This window comes from Athalia rosae, chromosome 2, assembly GCF_917208135.1.
Source record: "Athalia rosae chromosome 2, iyAthRosa1.1, whole genome shotgun sequence".
NCBI classification, from domain to species: Eukaryota; Metazoa; Arthropoda; class Insecta; order Hymenoptera; family Athaliidae; genus Athalia; species Athalia rosae.
This window is the reverse complement of record NC_064027.1, coordinates 25,215,558-25,239,114: the sequence shown is the minus strand read 5'-3', so window position 1 is coordinate 25,239,114 and position 23,557 is coordinate 25,215,558. Positions and strand designations below refer to the sequence as shown.

General features: G+C 37.5%; 4 protein-coding genes and 1 long non-coding RNA gene across 8 annotated transcripts; 2 read left to right on the top strand and 3 right to left on the bottom strand.

Moving 5' to 3' along the window:
* Positions 1-53: 53 nt before the first annotated feature.
* LOC105689074 (nucleoplasmin-like protein) lies at positions 54-3,465 on the bottom strand. 2 transcript variants are annotated; one of them, XM_012405831.3, is made up of 7 exons: positions 3,306-3,465; positions 2,914-3,029; positions 2,483-2,696; positions 2,043-2,119; positions 1,695-1,769; positions 840-1,000; positions 54-682 (listed from the first exon to the last, which is right to left on the bottom strand). In XM_012405831.3, the coding sequence occupies exons 1-6, from the start codon at positions 3,325-3,327 to the stop codon at positions 893-895; spliced, it is 612 nt and encodes a 203-aa protein (XP_012261254.1). In that variant the 5' UTR covers positions 3,328-3,465; the 3' UTR covers positions 54-682; positions 840-892. The 2 variants fall into 2 exon arrangements, with proteins under 2 accessions (XP_012261254.1, XP_012261255.1); XM_012405832.3 differs by lacking the exon at positions 1,695-1,769.
* A 144-nt stretch (positions 3,466-3,609) lies between these two features.
* Positions 3,610-5,890, top strand: LOC105689121 (nucleotide exchange factor Sil1). The gene is made up of 4 exons (XM_012405922.3): positions 3,610-3,949; positions 4,274-4,542; positions 4,612-4,886; positions 4,959-5,890. Exons 1-4 carry the CDS (start codon positions 3,820-3,822, stop codon positions 5,719-5,721), a joined length of 1,437 nt encoding a protein of 478 aa, XP_012261345.2. The 5' UTR covers positions 3,610-3,819; the 3' UTR covers positions 5,722-5,890.
* A 118-nt stretch (positions 5,891-6,008) lies between these two features.
* Positions 6,009-16,360, bottom strand: LOC105689123 (zinc transporter ZIP13 homolog). Its single transcript, XM_012405923.3, has 4 exons — positions 15,046-16,360; positions 9,108-9,218; positions 7,530-8,357; positions 6,009-7,316 (listed from the first exon to the last, which is right to left on the bottom strand). Exons 1-4 carry the CDS (start codon positions 15,269-15,271, stop codon positions 7,141-7,143), a joined length of 1,341 nt encoding a protein of 446 aa, XP_012261346.2. The 5' UTR covers positions 15,272-16,360; the 3' UTR covers positions 6,009-7,140.
* LOC125499959 lies at positions 13,225-15,039 on the bottom strand. Its single transcript, XR_007277081.1, has 2 exons — positions 13,695-15,039; positions 13,225-13,627 (listed from the first exon to the last, which is right to left on the bottom strand). It is a non-coding gene; the product is annotated as an uncharacterized LOC125499959 (long non-coding RNA).
* Positions 16,361-17,643: 1,283 nt separating the features above from the next.
* Positions 17,644-23,435, top strand: LOC105689151 (F-box/LRR-repeat protein 20). 3 transcript variants are annotated; one of them, XM_012405964.3, is made up of 8 exons: positions 17,644-17,726; positions 18,292-18,394; positions 20,896-21,095; positions 21,485-21,759; positions 21,819-22,085; positions 22,161-22,530; positions 22,782-22,985; positions 23,055-23,435. In XM_012405964.3, the coding sequence occupies exons 1-8, from the start codon at positions 17,713-17,715 to the stop codon at positions 23,188-23,190; spliced, it is 1,569 nt and encodes a 522-aa protein (XP_012261387.1). In that variant the 5' UTR covers positions 17,644-17,712; the 3' UTR covers positions 23,191-23,435. The 3 variants fall into 3 exon arrangements, with proteins under 3 accessions (XP_012261387.1, XP_012261389.1, XP_012261388.1); XM_012405966.3 differs by lacking the exons at positions 17,644-17,726; positions 18,292-18,394 and adding an exon at positions 18,455-19,389; XM_012405965.3 differs by lacking the exons at positions 17,644-17,726; positions 18,292-18,394 and adding an exon at positions 19,458-20,712.
* The last annotated feature ends 122 nt before the right edge of the window (positions 23,436-23,557 follow it).

Genomic DNA, 23,557 nt, shown 5'->3' with positions numbered 1-23,557 from the left:
CTTACTTCAGTGTGATCCTTCGACTGGAATTTCACGAAAATATACGGCAGAAGTAAAATTTAAGTGAAATTTTTATTGTATCGTATATGTACAAAAGAGTATACAGACGTATGGGTATTATACGTTATTAAACCAATGTATACAACACACGTTTTCGCCACGAGTCTGTACGCCGACGACAGTTAAGTTTTTTTTCAACAAATGGAATGAATATCGAGAGATGACAATGTTCTATCTTTTCTGCTTCTCCTAGTTTAGAGATTACAACAAGATTATCTTCGACTACAGAAATAAATACAGTGGACTTCGGCGGGAGGAAAAATTACTTATCATGATTTGCAAGAGGGATCATTTCATGTAGTATGATTATAATGATAATAATAATAACAATAATAATAGGAATAATAATGCTAAAACGTATGTTTTATTGGAAGCTGGGTTGTGGAAAGAGAATGAGATAAAATTCACGTGGTAAATCTGGTATCCTTGTTTGACGTATTCACAAATTTTCAAATCCGAACTGTAGATTGCTATCTTGATGTTCGAAGAGTCACGGAAACTTTAAAATTCAATTCGATAGGGTCGATGAAGTTGATGAGCATCCTCTGTATACGATAAATCCTTCCAAGTATGATTTTCAGTTTTGACCCTGTCATGGCCCCGGGACCTATTTTGGAAGTCGCTAGAATAAAATATATCCTTTAGTTAGTAATTACCGAGGTGGCTAGGTAGCGTTGAAAGGATTTAAAGGGCTGTGAATTGAATGATTGACAAATCTCTTCTAATAATAGATTAAAAACGATATTGGTTACGCGAATCGCGGATGAAGATGAACTTACATTCAAGAGCCTAGCCTAAGTTGCGTTTATTCGTTACAAGAATCACTGGAGGCTTATTTTTTCTTATTCTTATTGGCTTGGTTTTTGTTTTTGGCCGGAGCCGCTATTTTTGCATTTTTCTTTTTTGGTTCTTCATCCTCATCATCCTCGTCTTCTGGATCCTGAATCAAAAAAAGAAGCCTGATTAAAAATGACATATCGGTTTCCAACAGTTTATTTTAGCAATCCTCTCTACCTTAAGGTAACAAGGTAATAAACCCCGTGAAAATATTAATATCTAATATGTAATCGAATGTTAAACACCACAAACTACAAAGAATTCCAACTATTATAGATAAAAAATTAGGAATAACAACTCATAGAATATCATTACGATATCATCATCAAAAAATGGAATTACAGATACAATACTAATCGCCGAGACCATAAATAAAATAACCAGTGAATGGAAAGTAATTATAACATTTAATTGCACAGATTGAAAATTGAAACACGATTTTAAAATAGGCCCATCATTTCAAATGTACACTGCCAAGATGGTAGGTAGTGAAATAAAATTTGGAATCTACGTAAATTGGTATTATTTTCAAAGGCATGGTTTATTGTACAAAAAATAAAAGTAACAAAATTTGGTATTTTTCTCTCTCTCTCTCTCGATGTAACACAAAGCAAAGTACATCCGCATTTTGAAAGATGATACTCTATAGTTATTACCTACTCAGATAATTAAAAAATGAAAAGCAAAAGAGGTTGATCACTAATACTCTTGTTGATGAATTAAAATAGTTTTTAATTATTGTGAGTAAAACTTATTTCTAGGACCAATCATGCTATTCGATAGTTCTCCTTGTCTACCTCCTCATCCATCTTGGCGCGTTTGGTGCCATTTTTTTTACCCTCGGCAGTAAGTTTCCGTTTCTTATATGCGGCCTGAAATATTAATTCCCATTCACATAATAAAAGATGACGTCCCCTAAATTCTAGCAATAACACCCTCAGCCTTTCCTGCTGCTCATTATATTTCATTATTTTTTTTTTCTTCTCATTGATAAATTAATGCATACGAATTGAAAAGCAGCTAATTTAGTACAACCCCGAATCAAACCAAGGGTGAAGTATCTTATTCGAATTACTAATGTATCTTGATCAAGGTGGTGCAAAAGTTTCGCTAAACACTAAACGGCGATTGAACTTTATATTTACCTTTTCATCGTCTTCTTCATCAATAATTTCTTCGTCAATGTCATCTTCCATGTCTTCAAATTCATCCATATGCGTTCCTGCGAAAAAATTAAAAAATAATCAATCTGTCATACAATGTTGGATGCATTGAGACTTTTCAGAGTAAGCTCATGGCAATAGATGGGAACTACGATTTCTGGTGAACAGAGCTCATGCACTACGCAAATGCACGAAAATACAACAGTTTAATAGTTGAATAGGCCAATACTATTGTCTAGAATACTTGCCTCTAGATTCCTTGAACTCACTACTCTAACTATGAAAAAGATTGCGACTAATTATTGTCTCGCGAATCCTGCTCTTACTTAACAGTGCAAAGAATGTTGAGCTTTATCTTATGTATCAAAGTTGAGTAACCAAAATTTTTCATTACATGAAATTAATGTGTACTGATAACTCACCAAGGAGATTGTGTCCTACTATGTGGACTGGACCACTTCCTTTGATTAGGGTGAACGTGACTGGTGGATCAGGGAAACTCAAATCGAGTATAATTTGTGCAGTTTTTCCCAATTCCAGTAATGCAATTGGAGTTTTGATAGGTCCTTTGAGTCCCATTGCCTCAACTTGTAGAACGTTCAACTCACTGGGTTTAGCCTCTGGGCCCAAAAGTGCCTGAAATGCATAGAAATCGTTAAAATTATGTATTATGGGCGTTAGTACAGAAATATACGATATGAGTAGTAACGGAAAAATAATAGTTGCGAAAGGCGCAAGTATCGCGTCAATGGCGCCAAAGATAGATCACAAAAGAGTTGAGTAGCGAGTATCAAGCAGCAGATGGGGTGAACAGAATAAGGGTACAAATAATATAATATTAAACGGCACTAACCATTTTAATGATGAGTTTTTGGTCAGCACCAAAATGCTGATTAGCCCCATCAGCGTCCTCGTTTTTGTGTTCGGGATCCCAGACTTCAGTGGCATTGGGTCCTTCCAAGGTGATTCCTGCATACAGATTGACGTGAGACTTGGAGAATGAAGACAAATCAGCGATAGAATTAATGTAACAATGATCCTTGGCACAGTGACGATTGATATCTATAAACTTGTGACTAAAAGCCGTTCAACTATCGGAAGACAATGGACTCGCCACAATGGCTGAAATTTTGCCGGCGTCCACACGTACGGATGTTTTAACGATCATCATACAATAAAGTATTCACTACCGGTGAAAAATAAATCAAATAATCCACACTGAGAACGTTTTAAAATAATATTTACCGTATAAATATTCCTCAGCCATTACGATTGATTAGATGTACACTGATTTAAGTTATTAAAGTTACGCCGACAGACGCCTCGTAACTGGGCAGAGACTTGGAATGGTCGCACGTGTCGAGCGTTCGTGTAGCGAATGACTGAATGAGTTTCGCGTCCCTTGGGTTCCCCGCGCATAGTACTGGTACGTTCCTATTTCCCATTGGTTCCCGCCCACAGTATTTTGCAGGTTTCACTCGCTTCTATTGGTCCTCAAAGTGCACCTAGTGGCTAATCCGTGGAACTGATTCCAGCAAAACGACTGTATAAATAAGAAGAGATTCTGTAGAATAGTTAAAGAATCAATTAAAGAGTGAGAACGATAGTGTCTGACGTTAAAAAAGTAGTACAAAAATTGTCGACTAGTCATCGAAGGACTTACAAGTGCCTTACGTTTTTCATAGTACTGATACATTCTCGAAGTATCAGTCTTCTATTTCACTACTGTGATACCTATAAGCGACACGTACTCCTAAAAATGCGTTGTAATTTCGCAGTATTTGCCATAGTATCCTATTTTTTGTTCAGTTTTGTGGTGGGCTCAAAGAATGATTCTGAAAATAGAACCGTATTCGTGCCCACCACGGAGTGGAAGACCGTTGAAAAAGGTGCGTTGAAAAAATCGGGACTACTTTTCTCGTTCTTTACATATATTATATTTACAACGTCAGTCAAGTAGACACGTGGTTTTATGACGTTAGGGCACAAAATGGCTGGATTCATTCTTGCGAGTTACAAAATATAGATTTTGCTACATTTTTCTCGTCGTCTTTACAGATTTTAGTTATAAGATTGATATCCTTGCACTTTATGTTCTTCATTTGGAATTTTTTTTCGGGGTTGAGGCTTCTAGAGGGTCCGACTAAAGGGTTCGACGAATCGCGGTTATTCCAACAATAGGCTAAAGGTATACCTATATAGCTATTTCGCAGGTACACCAATCCCGAAGGGTCTGCATGTACGGCATAATTTTCAAACTGGGATTACCGAAGCTAAGTTGTTGGAACCTGAAGAAAAAAATTCTAAGAATGACGAAACAACCAAATCGCTGACTATCCATCCTGAGACTATCCAGGGATCAGATACCGACAACAAAGCACCTGAAGGAGATGATGAAATCGTGAAAATATCTGCCAAAGAATTGAAAGATAAGATCAAAAAAATGAAGGCTAGCAAAGTCACCTTTGGTTCGAAAACTGAGGTAGTGCATTTATGAAGCAGGATATAGTTTACTATGGAGAGGAAAATCATTTTTTCTTTCATTTCATAGAATGCAAATATTCGTAATTCGGAAACGAGGTTCCAAAGCTATCATAAGCGCCTTGATGAATTGAAGGCAGATTACGAAAGTATGAAGTTATTCCAAAAACCAAATGATGCTGATTTAATACGTGAATTTATTCAACAATTCAGTAAGCATAGAAAGGCGATTACTTCTGGATCATTGGACACTGATGAGCTAAAAAGTATCATCGATATATTAGGTCAATTAGAGTACTTGGTTCATGATATTGATAGTGGGCTAGAATTCACTAAGTCTGAAGGGTAAGCGCATGAGATGCCTTGGAAGCAATCTCTATTATGATAAGGAATATTCATTCCTTCATCTGTTTTCAGTCTGGTAAAAGTCATATACCCATGCCTCAATGGGACAATTGAAGACCTCAAGATTGAGGCTCTTCGAGTATTAGGGGCAGCTGTACAATCGAATCCTAAGGTGAAGGAAGTAGCCTTGGAATTGGAATTTGTTCCCATAATTTTACGTACTTTGACAAAACATCAAAACCCAAAAGTTATGGATCGCTGTATATATGCGATGGGTTCTCTGATACGTAATTATCCAGTTGCGCAAAAAGTATTTCTCCGTCACGGTGGATTGGAAATATTCTCTGAGCTCCTGGTAGAAGGACCAGTATCTTCCCAAAAACGTATAATAAATCTGATCAATGACATGATACTTGAAAGACAAAAATTGAGTGATGAATCTGAAGAATCACAGTATCGAGAATCAAATATGGCGGAATACACCGATGTAGAATTTGAGGAGAAAATTATAAGACATAAAATTTGCGCACGCCTTGTAACTTTGTTAGTGAAAACAATAGATAATGAAATACGAACTGAAAATAGTATTGATACTAATGAGCACGACTTACTTGAAGTGATTTACGAATGCATCCTAACAGTCGGCAATATTTGTAAATCCGAATTTCAAAATAACCGAGTTGACATCCTAACTGCTCTAGACGAAGTCAGTGCCTTTTACAATAGCTTGAATACACCATTACAATCACATGATGACGACTTTATTCGACATCTTTTGACAATTATTGACAAACTGAAAGAAACGGTGTTTTCGGTGTCACATGACGAACTTTGAAGTGTCGATTATAGGTATTGGAACTTTCATACGGGTAAGTATATTTTTAATAAGATATTTGTTTCCTTTTTTGCTCTTTAGAATTCAAAAGTTAGATTAATATATATTAATATGAAGTGTATTTTAATTATAATACTATACTATTTGTTCATAAACGTGATTATACAAATTTTCAAGACTGATAATTATGGAACCTACATTATAGTACACCGGAATATTTATTCAATAATAAGTGAGGAAGTGTAGCTTACATTGTATGAAATAAAGCTGAATAAAAAATAACTTCGTTTTTTTTACCGAGATACAATTATATTTTATTTACAAATCCTGACGATCGTATATCTCTGAACAGGTTATAATTATAATCATAATTATGTATGCTTGTTACAAAATATTCTTAGAAAATCGAACCGTATTTACATATCGGGGAAAAAGGCACTCGTAATTATACCGTCGAAGGAAAAGAAATTACAGAATTTCAATTTTTTGTTGTTGCTGGTTATTTTCTCTTTTAAGTACAATCCATCATATATTATCAAATTATCTTGAATTGAATTAAGGATTGAATGACTTTGGTTTTCTTTTTCCCAACTCTCAAACTATTACTCAGTTAATATCACATACAGTATTTCCCTTAGACGAAACTGAATGAAATTTGATCCAAAATCATTTCATTTAGGGTTCATACAAAGATACCTCAAACTCTTTCACGCCGATTCTAACTTCAGGAACTTAATATATTTTATACAATACAATATCCTATGCGCTTAAACTCTTACGATTTACGTATTACAATGTTCTCATGTTTTCTGTTATACTTGCACTATTACATAGGTATAGGTATTCATTTATGGCAAATACTGGTTACAATATAAACTCACAATATTAGAAGAAGAGAAATTTCTTACACTTTGTTTCATTGAGCACAAATATGTCTACAGAAATTGGAGGGGAGAGAGTGTAGAGTTCCACACAAACAATTAAACAGTACAAGTCTTTCCTTTTTTTTTTTTTTTCATTACATTTATAACGGAGTAAGAATAACAAACTAATATTCAACTTCATCACTTTATCATCTGTTTTGCAGGTTCAAATGCTATCCCAAAAATACATTTCTCACGTGTTCCTTCATATAGTTTTGTCGTCGGCAATCAATCGTCAACGAATTCCAGTTCAATAACATATTCGTCAGAATGCCGTTAATGGAAAAAAAAATGTAATAAAAAAAACAAACCGTTAATTCTAAGTCCAATTACGACGGACTATCTAAGTCCGCTCAGTCAATATTGTTATTCACTTTTTTTTCTTTTAAAAATCCTATCATACATCTGTCAGCGCACCGCGCGATACGCCCATGCAGGAAATCAGTTTGATCCTTTGTTTTCGCTAATTAATCATTGGAAATTCGTGATTGAAAATTCAATCGCATATCGTGGTCAGAAACGCCATTAACGTAATACCAAGTAGGAGAGCTCCTAATTGTTTTAACGATTCCTTGGGGTTTGTTTCCTGGAGAAGTTCAGGTAAAACTGTTACCAATCCGATGTGAAGAAAGCCCCCCGCCGTGAACGGTAAAATCCAACTTGTTCTTGCCTCTGTAAGGGGGCAACGGTAAATACAATAAATCGATTATGCACGTATTAAATATACGAGGAATACTCTTATCCCGACCACACTTAATCCCTACAATTCTATGCAGAGAACAATGCTCAATCTGGTAACTAAATATAGGTATTGACAATGCGTCGAGGATTATACTCAGAAAAATAATAATTAAAGTGTATATTCAATAGAAATCACAAACTCACCAACACCTCCCCCTGAGCATAGCACAGCAACTAGAGCACCAAGCAATCCCCCTCCAGCTGTAAGCAGCTGCGCCTTCGCGGCGTCCCACCTATTGAATCCGCTTCTCAAAAGAATAGCAAAATCTCCAACTTCGTGAGGAATTTCATGTACGAGAATCGCTAGGGTTGTCAAAGCCCCGAGTCTGAATGATACCAAAAATGCGCCACCGACGGCCAAACCGTGTGTAAAATTGTCGATAGAATTAGCCAATAGATTAAGGTATCCAGAAATCTGTTTAGCTTTCTCTTTCTTTTCATTCGGCTGGTGTTGCAGGGCAACTTTGGCACCGCCGTTCAACTCTCGTTTTGCTACTACTGCTGATTTCACGTTCAAGTCGTTGCCGTAACTCGGCGTCTGGTTTTTTATGAAACCGTTAGATTCTCTGATCTTGAAACCGTTTCTGCAGTTAATTGACATTTCGCAACAACCATCAGTCAACTGCGTTATGTTCTTCAGTGTACCGTTCACGATATGAGCATTCCTCACGCAGCCATTCTTCACGTTACCGTTTGGCATTAAGCAATTATTGTTTTCCAATTCTTTTTGAAAATTATTGTTCAACATTAACTCTTGCTGTACCGTATTGATTTTCATCTGATTCTTCTCTTCCAGTATCGATCGCGTGTCGCGATTTTCCGTTGACTTGTCGCTCGTGTCTTCCATTTCATCTTTTTCTTCTTCGTCGTTCTGTACCAGACCGCAGAACATTTTTTCTGCGATAATGAATACCAGGAATCCCGCCAAGACCCAAAGACCACACGCCATCGATGGGTGACCATCTTCTGACCCTTCAATCAATAAAAAAGGTGATGAATATCAGACTTTGGAATGAAGAAGCGTAAACAGATGTTTGTTATTCTCAACTTGAGAGTCTAATGCAAAAAACCGCGTAGCAACGAGATTATATTATGCGGTAACAATGTTAAAAAATTCTTTTTTGTCTTCAACTGCTGAGACGCGAGGAAAATTCGCGTAAGATTCGCCCATCTTTAACGAGCTTAAGGAGTTAGATATTTCCGAGCGAATCTCGCTGAAATAGCTCAATGACGTCTTCTAAACTCTATTGTGCGTCCATCAGCATATTTAAATTGGCAATTTCACCGTGCCGATTGAATCTTAACGTAGTTAAACGTTGCTAGAACATACGTAGGATGGTGAGAGATTTTGTATGTGTGAATAAAATGACCGCGGAGATTGCATGAGAATCAGCTATTACCAGTTTTGAGTATAGACATTACGCCGAATGGCAGGAGCTGAATTCCTACGTTTAATCCAAGCGTTCTGCGAAGCGTGAAATTCACATTGTGCAAATCCCTGCACAGGTAGGCCGTCTTACGAGTTAAAAATGAAAAAACAAAAGTTACACCAAAGGCAAGTAAGTGCCAAACCGCCAGCAATTTCATAACGATATCTAAAAACACCGATTGTCTCGCGCATCGTCAGTTTGTCTACCCAGCTATTAAAATATATACTCGAATCGAGACCTTTTTGTTCATTTCGTCTTATGTCAATACTCGAATCGAATAAAGTGGGCGTACCTTGATTCAGTGCTTTGTTGGCCCACGCTTCTGGCAGAAGGTGCAAAAATACGTCACCTAGAAGTCCTCCGACCGCAAAACTCAGTAGCACATTGAGCGTACCGGCACTCTCTGAAAAACAAGAATCAAAAATTTCATTAGAGACACCGGTAAATTACAGTGAAAATTTTTAAGTCGATAGTTTGTCATCGTTCATTCTTATATTGTTTTATCGCCTCTTCTTCATGGCCCACATTCAATATCACTTCTATATTCATATACATACATATATTACATACATTGTATGAAATGCTTTACGCATGACATCTCTCCGCATTTACGACATGGTATGCGGGTTTTGAAATGATAGATTAATCTGCCCTGGAATTTTCTGTACAGGCTATTGGATTGAGCGTAATGTGAACCGCCCGAATTTCACTTGTAAGAGAAAGTATAGGTCTGGCCATTGAAATTGTATACATATTATGAACGACCACTTTTTACTTCATACACCATTACATAATTCAATTATACTTGATTTCTGAAAGATTTTGGACACCTCTGAGAATTGTACATTTTTGTGCAATGATTTCACGAGGGAATTCGCACCGGTGAAGCAAGAAAAGTCTGATGTTTCTCCACTTAGAACTTACTCAGAAATACAAAATCGTTAAAACTTAATCAATGGTCAATTATTGTTGATCTGCATTGTATAGTGAAAGGATTCAAATATTCGGAGCAATTTCGCTACTTTTTCCAAGGCTATAACATTGAATTTTTCCGGGTTATACTACACTAGAAAAATCTCAATAATATTTGTTCTTGTTTCGAGGTCCCTCAAAATAAATTCACACATGAAATTAGAGGTGTTACGCGTGACCTAATCTCTTTCATATCTATATTAGAATCATAACTACAATTCTCTCAACTATAGTCGATGACGCGAGACGGATAAATATAATATAACGTGAAGGAGAAGTTCGAGCGATGAAAAAAAAACCTGAATGAAAAAATATCGTCAGATCTCACGCCATTCTAATACTGACTCCTGATACTATTATGTGGAGCATGGCTGATCATAATCGATCGAGAAACAAGACTAATCGTTGCTTGAATATATTGTATCACGCGTATACCTATACCGCTTCTATATATGATCTAACACCGATCGGTGATCGATCGACCTTTCGTATAAACATTCCAAATAGAATCGTTGCTGAAAAACAAAGTTTTGGATTCTCTTACAACCATTAAAATCAATCTGTTCATGGAACAAATTTTAATCCATCTGATCTAACTTCCGAACTGATATAATAATTAAGTATATAGATATTCGACAAATCAATTTTATTACTTTGTCGTCTGAATCTTTATCTTGAGGAGCTGATAATAAGCGACAACAAAGTCCTCGTCTACATTTTACAGGTAGCAGATATGGCGATTCTCCGAAATAAAATTTTACAAAATCGAGCGACACAATAGAAGTGATCATCAGCGCGTAAGAATCGTCTACTTGAAAAAGGCACGTGAAATATTATGTTCGTATTATCAGCACCGCGCGTACGACTTTCAATTTCGTGATATCGCTATATTCGATCAAATATGTGATTTATTTCACGATTCAACACTTCAAACGATCGTTTAATTCAACTCAATCACCTATGAGAATATCCTGCAAGCCCGAGATAAGACAGAAAGTGCGATCAGTTTGCAGTAGAATGCCTTCTGGAGAATCCGAGCGGCTATAAAGCTCGTGTACAACCATTGTAGAATGTAAATTCGATGATATTTTTGTACAGAATGAGCCCTCCTTTCGTTACCAATTTATTTAACTTTTATGTTCATCATTTCGACGACAAAGTTTTCACTTGATACGTATCATAATACTTCACTAAATAATGCTTGCGAACGTAAATAGGAAAAATGTTAAAAATTTGAACGCTGATCTTACGGTATGAATATTTTCAATGTCTGGCCCGCCTGGATAAATTCAAGCTGCGGACAAACTGCAGGGACAACTACATCCGGCTGCAGGAATGCCAAGCAAAGAATTTTCTGCGCTGTTTATACAAGAGCGTGTTTTGCATATTGTGTTGGCCATCTTAGCATTTAGTTTTTGATTCACTTGCCGATTCTGCGTATGTGATCGTGTTCATTGAATTAATGTACTCGTGACGTAGGGGAATAAAAAAAAAATTTTGATAGTAATAATAAAGCATCGGCAGGTATCATCGCAAATTCGTTGATACATAATCTTATTACTCTCGTAATAAAACTTTATGGTACATGTAAAATTATTAAATATTGCATCATTGAACAACCGATTACCATAACCGGCCTTCGAGATGTATTATTCATTTCACCGTACACGCGAAGAAGAAATTTCCTCGATAATGACACGTGAATAGCAAATAAACATGTCGAGATAAATTGTAAGAGAAAATTCAAAGATTCAACAAGCGATGCGCTACGTGTAGTGCTACTTTCGCTTCTATCTTATATCAGATTTCACCTTTCTGCTCATCTCGTCTGGGTGCATCGATACATTCGAGTGCGCAGAAATGGATGTTTTTTTTTTTTTTTTTATCAACTCCACGTGATAAAAGAGTGGCAAACATGACCGAACATCATCACATTCTGTTTTTCAACATTTGGTTTTAATTTCGTTCGGCTCAAAACATAATACGATTACAATTATATGCTGACACGTGATTTTTAACAATGGCCACGCGATGCAGAATGAATAATGTCCGATAGATGATAACAACTGTTACTGTATAATGAAGGTTCTTTCCCGGAATGAGAGTTACGACGCGCAATAAACTGTTATCTGCAACAAATGCAAGTCGACAGTTATGCGATGATAGGGAAAATTGATTAAAGCTCTAAGGATTTCACAGACATTCAATTTGCACTTCTATAATTCGCGAGAGCCATAGAGAGATTGCAATTCATGCGAATGACCAGACCATCGGAAAGATCTACACTCGAAAATCCCATCATCGGATGTACATTTTTAATAGATCGATTATCACCAGCGTACACTATCATCCGAGTCCGCGAGTTTAATTGCAAATTTTGTTGCTATTAATCAACAAAATAATGATGGAAGTGATACAAAGTATACAAATGAAAAAACATGTCTGCAGAGTATATCTGCTTAATTGTTATCTTTTTTAAACGTGCCGGGTCCGCAGTGTGGGCTCTAACTCATGATAATTAAATTGTTCGTACAGTAATATGTGAGGCACTATCAAATATGACGTTCGAACATATCACGTGAAATGATTAAAAAATACCATAAATATATGTATGCATGCACTATATGTTGCAAGTATTATATTCTTCGAGAAACAAAGGACACTGTAAAGTCGCTACAAGTTCTATGCTTATATAATATCAAATGTTCATTTTTTTCCTAGACAATGTTAGTGTATACGCGAGGCGATATCGATTCAGTTTTATTGTAAACTATCTACTTTATTATTTTTTCTATGAATTGCGCGCGATTTTCTGAGGACCCTAGGTTACTCTAGCTGACTAGTGACCAACACCGCACTGGTATTTCTCATTCCATTTTATATTCCAGGGATCATGGCTCTTATGAACTACGTACCGACGATGAAATAACGTACGAGAGGAGTTTTCAAATCAGCGAACGACTGTTCACATTCCGAACCAGTATACCCACGTGTAAAGAAAAAAAAGAGACCACTTCCTTGTTATTTTGCATTTTGTTGCAATCCACACATCTCAACGGTTAACCTCGACCTCTTTTAAATTTCAACTCAACAGATCTGACCTTCGCGCCTGTTTTTCGTTACACTTCAACTCATTGGCCTTGGGTCATCATCGATTCGTTTGGTAGCCGCGGCACGCGGATGTTTCGCTTCACAGTTTCTGCATACCAGATCAGATTATCTCGCAAGAAATTTTCGTCAGAATCTCATATTTTAAGCCCCCCTCCGAGATATTGGGCACTCCAATAGATCCGGCGATTGATGTTTCGGAAAAAAAAATCATTGAATACATCATCGACATATTCCGTCGATCGCGTATTAGCTTTTATATACAGTTGGCACTGTGATCTAGATTCCATAATCGATATTTGAGGTCAAGGATCACGATGTCTGGCTGATTAGAAATGTTTAAATAGGCTGTAATAAACACTCGTTTATAAAAGTGGATTGAATTATAGGTAGAGAATGTTATATGAACTTATTGTAGTATCCACAAGCTATAATAATGTTTTATGTATACTACATAGATATATATTCATATCGCACTTCGTATTTATCTTCATAGTCATTATCAACCCGTGGCCAATGACGCTGATTAATTTCCCAGTGAAAAGAATCAAGATGTCCGTATACAAATTGTTTTTTCACCAAGGGCATGATCCCTTCGGCTTAAGAAGAAGGTAATTTAGCCGCAACAAATATGACGTAGATTTCAATGACCATAGAAGACGGCGACGGAAACACGAGCTACTGTACTTTGCTACCGAGCTAATCTTTACGCACTTCTGCCCACATTGTTATCTGAAATGAAAGTAAATCCCAGTTGAGACGCCATGTTCATTAGGCCCGTTTGATGTGGTAGACATACCACAAACAAAATCGATTCTAAAAATTCCCGATGAATTTCTCATATGTTCCTCATTGTCGTAATATCCCAAGTCCTTCGGATAACGATCAATGTAGATGGGAGGAATGTTCTTTGTTCAATGTTGTCGCTATTATAACTTGTACGGATGAGTCGGTGACGTCATATTTAGTTGTCGACCGGCCATAATCGTGTTAACCAGAAATGTCATCTGTTTTTGGTCTCTGCGCCAAATTATTCTACGCTGCAGTGTTCCGGTTTTTGCATTATTACAGAGTGATCCTCGAGGTGAAACGGTCGTTTCATTTCGAAAAAATTCCGAAACAGAAACTACCGTGGAAAAACTGGAAAACTAAAAATGAATAACGGAGAAGGAAAAAAAAGTAGCAACTGTTGGTATGATCAGTGAGTTGCTGACACATAGATACTGTTGCGCATCGCGTTGAAGAGATCACATGTTCTCCGAAGCATCATCATTAGAGCCAAGCTGTTTCGTTTATCTGTCTATTTTTCCTACAGTCTGCACGAGTATCAGACGGTTGTCATCGAACGTAACAAATGCATTGGCCTAATTGATCAGCTAGCACAATCGATACTGACGATATCGATTCGTATGCTTCGAACAATTCAAATATTTGACTCAGGTTCCAAGCTCAGGGGTCAAAGTTGTTGTGCACGGTTGTGTTTGCCATTTTGACGCATTGTTCGTGGTGATGCATTTTTTTTTTTTTTTCTATCTAATTGTGTCACGCTTACAAAGTCCGTTCAGCATTGACTGTACAGCTGTAACTGTGTAAACGATTTATAAGATTTCAATTCCTCATAACGCCGATAGAGAGGCACGGGGAGAGGTCGTCAACCGGATTCTTACATAACCGGTCTCTAGGTTTGATCATATAATATCCAAGGTTGAACATGTAGGGTCGATAGTCCTCAAAAAACCGGTATGTCTTCTCGGTTATTTATTCCTTTCCCAATTGTTCAGGATTGAAAGACATCAGAATTATCAATTATAACACGTGCTGATACCATCTGGCACGAAGAAGTAACTTACATGTTTTATCTAAAGCCTTTTTTTTCTTTACTGAACGTCCAGTATAAGAATTAAAAGTAGTTGCGTAGTGATCTTTTCCTTACCATTATACAAATTAATGCTAACATATACCACGAGTGGGCATTGCACAATAAAAAATTAGAACGTCTGGACTCCAAGAGACAATACACACCGAGCAACGCGGTGACGGAGTTGAAAAATGAAACAGAAAGTTGTTTCTGCGTGATTCTCGATACACGTGTCGGAATGGTTTGTTTTGGATAGGGTGGTTTTTCAGATTTCTGAATGCGAACTGCTCACCTCCATGTTTCAAGTTGACACCCTGGTCAATCGGGATGATGAGTAGTGGAAAAACACCGGAAAGTCCGACCATGAGACTTCCAAGAAGGGAGAAGAACCATGGCTGGTATTCGAAATAGTTTAGGGCTGCATTCCATGGTGCCCAGATTTCGTCCGACACTAGATCATACAGAATCCCCACGTTGGTACAATTCTCCTCGCACATAGTTGCCAGGTTTCCCTCCATCGTTGCTTTGATCGCCTCCCTTTTTTTGTCAGCTTGTTTTCGTTCTTAAATCTCCTGCGTAGGTATATTTTTTTCTCTATACACTTGTCTGATGTCGTTGATCTCCTCTAACAATATGTTGTTCCTTGAATTATTGTTATTCTTTTGTTTCGGCCAATAACCCTTTTCACAAAGAATAAGTTGCCATAATTTTATTTTTTAATAGCTTAATAGACTTAATTTATTTCAATGGCCTTAACTAGCTTTGAATGTGTAGTTTAACAGGATGTCGGATGTTTTAACGCTCGCATTAGCAGAGCTCAACAGTGGAATCGTTGACTTTCGATCATGTATAAGTAATCCAAATTCTCCCGATTTTATCATAAACTGCTTTTCAAGGTCTGGTGTTCGGATACCAATAATTATTTTTGACTAATCGTGACAGCAATTTCAACTTTCGTCCTTCGCCATCAATGCGATGGCTGTAATCTCTTGTTGATGCAAACAACGGAAGACGTCCTCTCCACTGATGTCGTTCATCGATCTCGACTCCGAATTTGAATACTTTACCGAAACAGAGACAATATATTTAAGATATTATCCACTGTGTACTTCACTGTCAAAATTTCACTGGTTATTTACGCTCTTTATCACCGACTAATGAATGGCTCTTCGGCGTCAGTTGAGACGATGTAAGAATAGCAATGTTATCGTTATTTTATTCACGTTCTATTTTTAATTTTGGTTCTTTCGTCAGTACGTCGAGCACAAATGAATGTGTTTGATAGCTGGCTACGCAAGTTCCCTCAATCCTTTCGGTTATAACATTAGATTACATGTGTATAACATTTGTGAAAGAACTAGGTGGAGAACCACGTTGATAACTATCAGCGACCGACTAGCCTACACTGAGGTCTGAGTACGGACAGCTGAAGTTAGGCTGCTGATTTAGATTGAATTATCTCTATTGGTTCATCCCGCTTTGGAGCGAGATTGTTATCAAATGGTGACCGCGTGCCGGTCAGATTGCTAATTACGTTTCAAATTTATCTTCGTTATGCTCCCACCTCTGTTGCCCGCGAGTTTTCACCAACGAATAATATCCAACATGGCCGTCCTTTGCCTTTTATACGTCGGAAACAGTGGGGGCAAGTTCTCTTCAAAAATGACGTTCGAATCGATGATGGCGCTGCTTGCTTACCCGACGATATAGTTTAAAACAACGATTTACAAACCCTGTATCAACCCTCTTGGTTTACCTCATATAAAATTCTATACGAATTGTCCTTTGAAACTTTTCGGGATTTCATTCCACAATGGATATCCTGTCGAAGTAATATCGAATGCATGGAATTAGAATTCCATGAATTACTCAACCACAAAGAGCAAAGAAATTCTTCGGAATCTATTGCCAGGTGATTCACATTGCGCAATTCAAATTTAGTCTCCTCGTGATTGTCCAGGATCATATCCTGCGCTTAGTGACAACAGCACTACCTGGGAACCTCAAGTAATGGATCAATAAAATCTCAATGTACCATGTCTAAACTGAGAAGGTAACGATTGTATTTGTTAAGCTGCGATCAATAGGCATTTTTCATCCTCATAATGTGGTTCCTAGAAATAATCTCTGAGAGATCAATTGAAAGAAAAGAATCATCAAGTTTCAATTCATGTTGCCGGTGTGTTCTTATCCGCCATTTTGCGCAGTCTTCGAGTCGGTAATTAATATCGGCTGTGTGAATGAAATTATAATTTGTTTTTTGTTTTTAGCACAGCGTCGAAATCGATGCGGAGCTACTTATTACTCATCCGTTGAAAATACACCAGAATTTTGACGGTCATCCCAAATGAAAAGCGCATAAACCATTCGACTGCCATCTACTGGTTAACCGTGTGACTTTCCAGAGCTTTGCAAGTCGGCTGCATAACCGACAAACTATCGCAGGGGACAGCTTTTAATTAATTAAAATTGCATCTGGATCCTTGCCAATTAGAGGGTTGACCCCGTTACTAGAAGAATGATGTCTTAGTGGCAAGAAACATGTAATTTTCTGCCAGCATGAGATTCCGTCACCCAATGTATATCTTGAAAGAGAAATATAAAATAAAAATAAATGTAATAACTTACAATCCCACTATTTTTTACCAACATTTTCTTAAGACTTGTACATTATTCCATGATTGACGTACTTGGCTCGTAGCCAAAAATTAATAATCATCTGAAAGATAGGAATATTATTACCTATGTACAGAAGAAGTTTCGTTACCAGTTGAAAAAAATACTTAAAATTATTCAAATTTTAACAATATCCCGCCGTAGCAACATGGCTGATGGAATATTACATCTTTCAGCTAAGAAGTGGTTCTATTTTGAGATGCTCCGAAACTTAAGCTTATTTTAGTTTCATTTTTTTGCTCTGGAACCCAGAGGCTACGATTCATTTAACTTTTGTGGTGCCATGATGATGACAGAGTAAGAGTATTTTAATTGCGTTACAGTGCCCTGATCATATCTTTCATTTTTATACAGTTCAATTGTTAAACGATAAAATAATTTAAAAAGAAAAGAAAAAAAAAAAAACTCGAAAACTAAGAATGAAGGAACATCGAGCAAATTATTACATGCCGAGATGTTCGATATTACCGCGCGTCATCCATCGTCGTGTAAAGTTTGAAGTATTAATTTTGTGAACATTTATTACACATGTACATAAATTTTTTTGTTGTAATTTCTTTTACAATTCATTCAAATCTACGTGTTCGCCTCCAGTGTTTTTCATCTACAAAGAATAATTTATCGCCTGAAACCCACGCACGAAACTCCCCCAGGGAGAAATATACCGACGTGAAATGACTCAGGAAAATTTGGACCTCAAAAATCCCATCCCCAAATTATTTCCTCGTCATTTTTTTCACCGATTATTTTCTTTTGGTTTTTAACATTTCACCTTGTTAATTTTAATCAATCATTCGTCTCGTTTCCGGTTTTCCTATATTTTCTCATTCTCCATCATAATCTTCGAAATGGATATGCGAAGAATGTCAAATTGGAACGCGTTGAGCGTCGAGGCAGCTCTTCAGCAATTAAACACCCACGATGAAGGGGAAGGTGAAGTCCGACGGGTCAGACGCCCCAACACAGTGAGTGCCATTTGATTTTGTTTTTATTTACTTTTCATTCGTATTTACAGTGATTTCGCCAGAATATCGCATCCCGAATTAATACAGGAATGAAAACGATCCGCGATACACGCGATGTCGGGCGATTCACGCGATCAACTTTCGACTTGGCACGTGCTGCAATCAAAGTTCGGTACATGGACAATTTTTGCAAAAGCGTTGAAACATATGCTTCTAGATTCTAACGTATACTGATCGACCGATACAAGAAACCTGACGTTATGTTGTTCTGTATAAAAAAAAAAAAAAAAACATTGTACGAACATCAGAAATGCATTATACGAGGGAAAATTGTAGGATATAATTGCTGTTATTTAGCTGTTAGTCATCGGTAATTTTCTCTGGCAAATATATGTATACTTATGTACCGATGTGCAGTGCAGAGACATGTCGATAGTCGCTGCCCATTCTGGCCCCCTGCCTACCTTTATTTATAACTAATTAAAGCAGTACCCAGTCGAATGTGCTTGCTTCAACTTGCCATCCAACGAACAGTCTCGACGTATGCCTAATATACCTACATCATCAGCAATCAATTCAGCTAAGGGATTATACTGTTGTAGGGAATTCGAACGGGTCGTAGAAATGAACAGTATCACGATATAATGAAATAAGACTTTTTCAAAATATAGTTTCAAACGTGATGATCACTGCAGATAATATCACAAAAACCCCGCGCGACGTGAAAATTATTCGTCTATTTTTAACAACTTTGCTTACCCTGCAACAGGCTGTGTCGGACTCGCCCATATCTGTCCATAAAATCGAATCTCATCACGTTTGTTAAAGAAAATTGACGGAAAAAGACTTGAAAAAAAAAAAAAAAAAAAAAAAACAATCGAAACGTCACGATTAATTAAACGATGACCACCTGGACCCAGCTAAACGTCGAAAGCGCAACTAGCGCTATATCCAGAGACGATTTACGTAGCAGTATCCGAAGAAGAAATGTGACGGTAAAGTTAAATTCCTTTTTTTTTTGTTTTGCTTTCAAATCCACCCCACCTCCGTGAATTTGTCTTTTTTCCGGTATAGTGAAATAAAACTACCTGCACAGATAACATGCACCGGTGAATCGGCTCACGAAATGACAAGAAAATTTCAAAAATCATTTTTCACATTTGAATAGGTTCTAAGAATTTGCAGATTCTCTGAATTAAAATTGTCGTTTTTGAGTCCGTGCAGACCACAGAATAATTGTGCGCGTGGGTGCCAGTAAATTGTTACCGCGAGTCATCATCAACTTCAGGTTTTCATCTGTGCTTATGATTAACGGTTTATCTTGTCCACTCGGCAATACGAAAAATAATTGAAAATTCGAATAGTTTTTGAATTTGAAAATTATTTCGAACGTTTCTTTAGCCTCGAAGCCGTGAACTACATTGGAGCGCAGAGCTGGGATGAAATCAGATTCCCGATGGGATGAAAAAGGCTTTGAGAGACGAGTAATTTGTACAAAACGTCGAGCTTGACCCGTGGATAGTGAAGGGAAATGATTTTCATAACTTTTGTGTTTGTGGTCACGACATCGGTCCCCCGCAATAAGCTCCGGGTTGTGCTTTGCACTGATTTGGCTTCTTCTTCGAAGCGTCAAATCCACGTGCAAATGGAAAGCAGTAGATACAGGAAAATACGAGCTTTGTCTTCCAAGCGAATCCTATAGTGCAGCGGTAATAACATGACATCGTGCACATGTACTTCGATCAGTTCGCATTATATAGCTACGCGATAATTGATAGCGATGTATTAATTATAATGGTATAGCTGTTGTAAAAGCAATGTCCGTCTGTTTCTGCCGTTGGTCGTCGGCGATTTAATTTTAAGTTTAGTCTCCAAGTCTCGGAGTATATTTAGGCGTCCTCGCGCACGCGTAATCCTATTATCCACTGAACTTGTTGGATTCCTGCAAATACTGCACTGACTTCTATTCTTCCCGCGTGTTGTAGTTATAAGCGAGGTGCATATAAGTGAACACCGGGAATAGTGAAAGTTTATTGGGCGAGGTCGCGTGTTTTCTTATCATTTTTGTTTGTTTTTTTTTTTTTCTTCGTTCGTTATGTTTGATTTTTTAGATACGAACTGAGACAATTTTCGATCGTGAAGTTCGTATTTTTTTATCGTCGTTCATCGAGTTTCATTCCGAAACCGTGCAAGAGAATACTTTTTATTGAACAGAAATGGATTTGGGAGGTGTCGATGTATGGGGGCAAATCGCCCTGGAAACATCCCAGATGTATGTTTCCGAAGGAGGCGTGATCAAAAGTCGGTTTGCCAGCACTGTAAGTGCGATTATTTTACAAGTATTTTGTCGAGAATTTTTTCATCGATCACTCGTGGCAGTTTGAAAAATACAAAGCACATTCGATGGGCAAAAAAAGCCGACAGAAAAAAAAATTACTCACCAGTGCGAAAGAATAATTGAACTGCTAGATAATTCATTGATCGGTTTACATTCTCTACAGACCATCGAAAAACTACCGGATAAGGTAATTCTCAACATCTTCTGCTACTTGTCTCATAGAGAGATTTGCAGGGTGGCAAGAGTTTGTAAAAGATGGCGTCAAATAGCTTACGACACAAGACTCTGGAAACATGTCTCCCTGAGACCGGAGGTCAGCGGACTACATGTTGGATCTTTAGAAAGTCTTCTGAACTTGATTAGGTATGAAAACTGAGCGTCAAATTTAGATACCATAGTAACTGCATGCACTAATAAACTACTGACTGATCATCCAATGATCTTTCAACGGATCGGGATCGATGTACGATCGATTTATATTTTCAAGTGTCTAATTTCTTATATCATACACCGAATAGAAATCCTAGCCAGATTTCATTTTGAAGATAAGACGACGCGCAGACGCTTTGAGTGACTCTCAATTGAATTGTGTGTTAAAATAGAATCGAACAATTTTAGAAACGAATGATTAAAAACCCGTGTGCCTTGAAATAAACATTTACCAAAGTCTGCGGATCTCGGGGTGATGCGTCCTTTATGATCCGAGGTAACGGACAAAAAAAATAATAAGTCGATGCATTCGTTTTTATCAGCGTACGATTCGGACCATCCCTGAGATACATAGAGCTTCCAATCGAGCTGATTACTCACACAGTGCTGCACGAATTGGCCAACAAATGTCCGAATTTAACGCACATGCTACTCGATTTTTCGACGGCCATGCAACTTCACGACTTTTCCGAGATGCAAGCTTTTCCGACCAAGTTGAAATACATGTGCATATGCCTCTCCGAGGTCATATTCATGGAAGGTTTCATGAGGAAAATTTATAACTTCATCAACGGATTGGAAATTCTTCATTTGATAGGTACATGCGAGAAGTTTGTTTTCTGTTCGATCGTTGAATGAATTTGAATTCGATTTCAGGGACGTACGAAAAGGTGGAAGAAGAAGAAGAGGAGATATACGAAGTAATAAATGTACACAAATTAAAATCAGCCACACCAAATCTGAGAGTGATAAATTTGTACGGTATCAACTTTGTCGACGACTCTCACATAGACGCGTTTTCGTCAAATTGCATCCAACTCGAATGTCTGGCGGTAAATTTCTGCTCGAAAGTAACCGGATCCACCATGAAGACCCTTTTCCAGAGGAGCAGAAGGTTGACTTGTCTTCTCATGCAAGGAACTAGTGAGCAAACTTTACGATTATACGGGAAAACTATTTCCGAACTTTAATTGGCAAACCTATGTGTACAAATTTCAGACTTGCAAAGTGAGTACGTGATGCAGGTGGAATGGGAAAAGTCGAGTATTCAAGAACTCGACGTAACGGCGACCGATTTAACAACAGAGTGTTTAATCGACATGCTAACTCGAATACCTGGACTCAGATTCCTCAGTGCTGGACAATTGAACGGTTTTAATGACAGCGTATTAAAAGCATGGACGGAGGCTGGGAATCCGCGAAATTTAATAGCGTTGAATCTCGATAGTTCTGACAATCTTACCGACGATGGTTTACACAAATTTTTGTCTCGACACGGTCATCAACTATGGGGTGTTGCACTCTCCGGAATGCCTCACATCACTGATCAGCTATGGCAAAGCATTCTACCAATTTTGACAAACACAAAGTACGTGTCCAAACCCTCTCTTATTCGATCCAACTTTTTTCTTCCACCAAAGCGTTATCTTATCCAGAGATTCGATACAGACGTTTGACGTCATTGATATTCAGATTAATTGTGTGTCACTCGCAATTCAAATCACATTTTCATCCATCATATCAGAAAGTAAGAGTCATGAAATCGAGTCGATCGTTCACCTCGCAAACGCCTAATTACGCAAACGCGACATGACTGATTTACGTGTATTCGTATTCCAGAATCGTCGTGATGGGTACGCAAGAACGATTGGGGGTCAACATTCACGTGGATCAGTTGATGGACGGAATAGCAAATAACTGTCCAAATCTTGAACGCCTGGAATTGAGATGGGATCCAGAAAATCTACGATTTTCCGATAAAAGTCAAAAGGCGATTGACATTTTACGCGTAAAATGCATAAAGCTCAGATGCTTGGTACTGAGGTGAGTAGCTAAATTTCAGTGATCAGAAATCCCTATAAGATAATTGTTCAATATATCTATCGATTTCAGTGATGGCAGGTACTACGAAATTGTTAAGGCAAACTTTGAACGTGCCGATAGAACGACCGTTGTTCGAACAACCACCTGCTCCAGAGTAACGAACTATTACTTGTTGCATAACTACAAGGATCTGATATTCAATTGAAATGGTTATAAGAACAGACATCGTTAATTAAGTTACTCCCTACTATACATATATTGACCATTGTGCCTCGTAAGAATTTAAGTGCCAAATTAAGCAAATCCAAACAAAGATATTTATTTATTTATTTATTTATCATGTGAATTATTCTTAGGGTAAGGTGAAATATTGAATTTACGAACGATTACGGTCTGTTACGTGAATGTCTCTGAATTATTGATTAAAAAAAAATATTATTTTTCAAAGTATTCAGCATTACGTTCCGTTCTCGTTGACCAGTTTGTACAAAAGCTCCTGGACAAGTTGTGAATACAGTGGGGATTTTATAAGCGCTTGCGCATGGAGTTTTTACGTCAGAACCAATAACGTT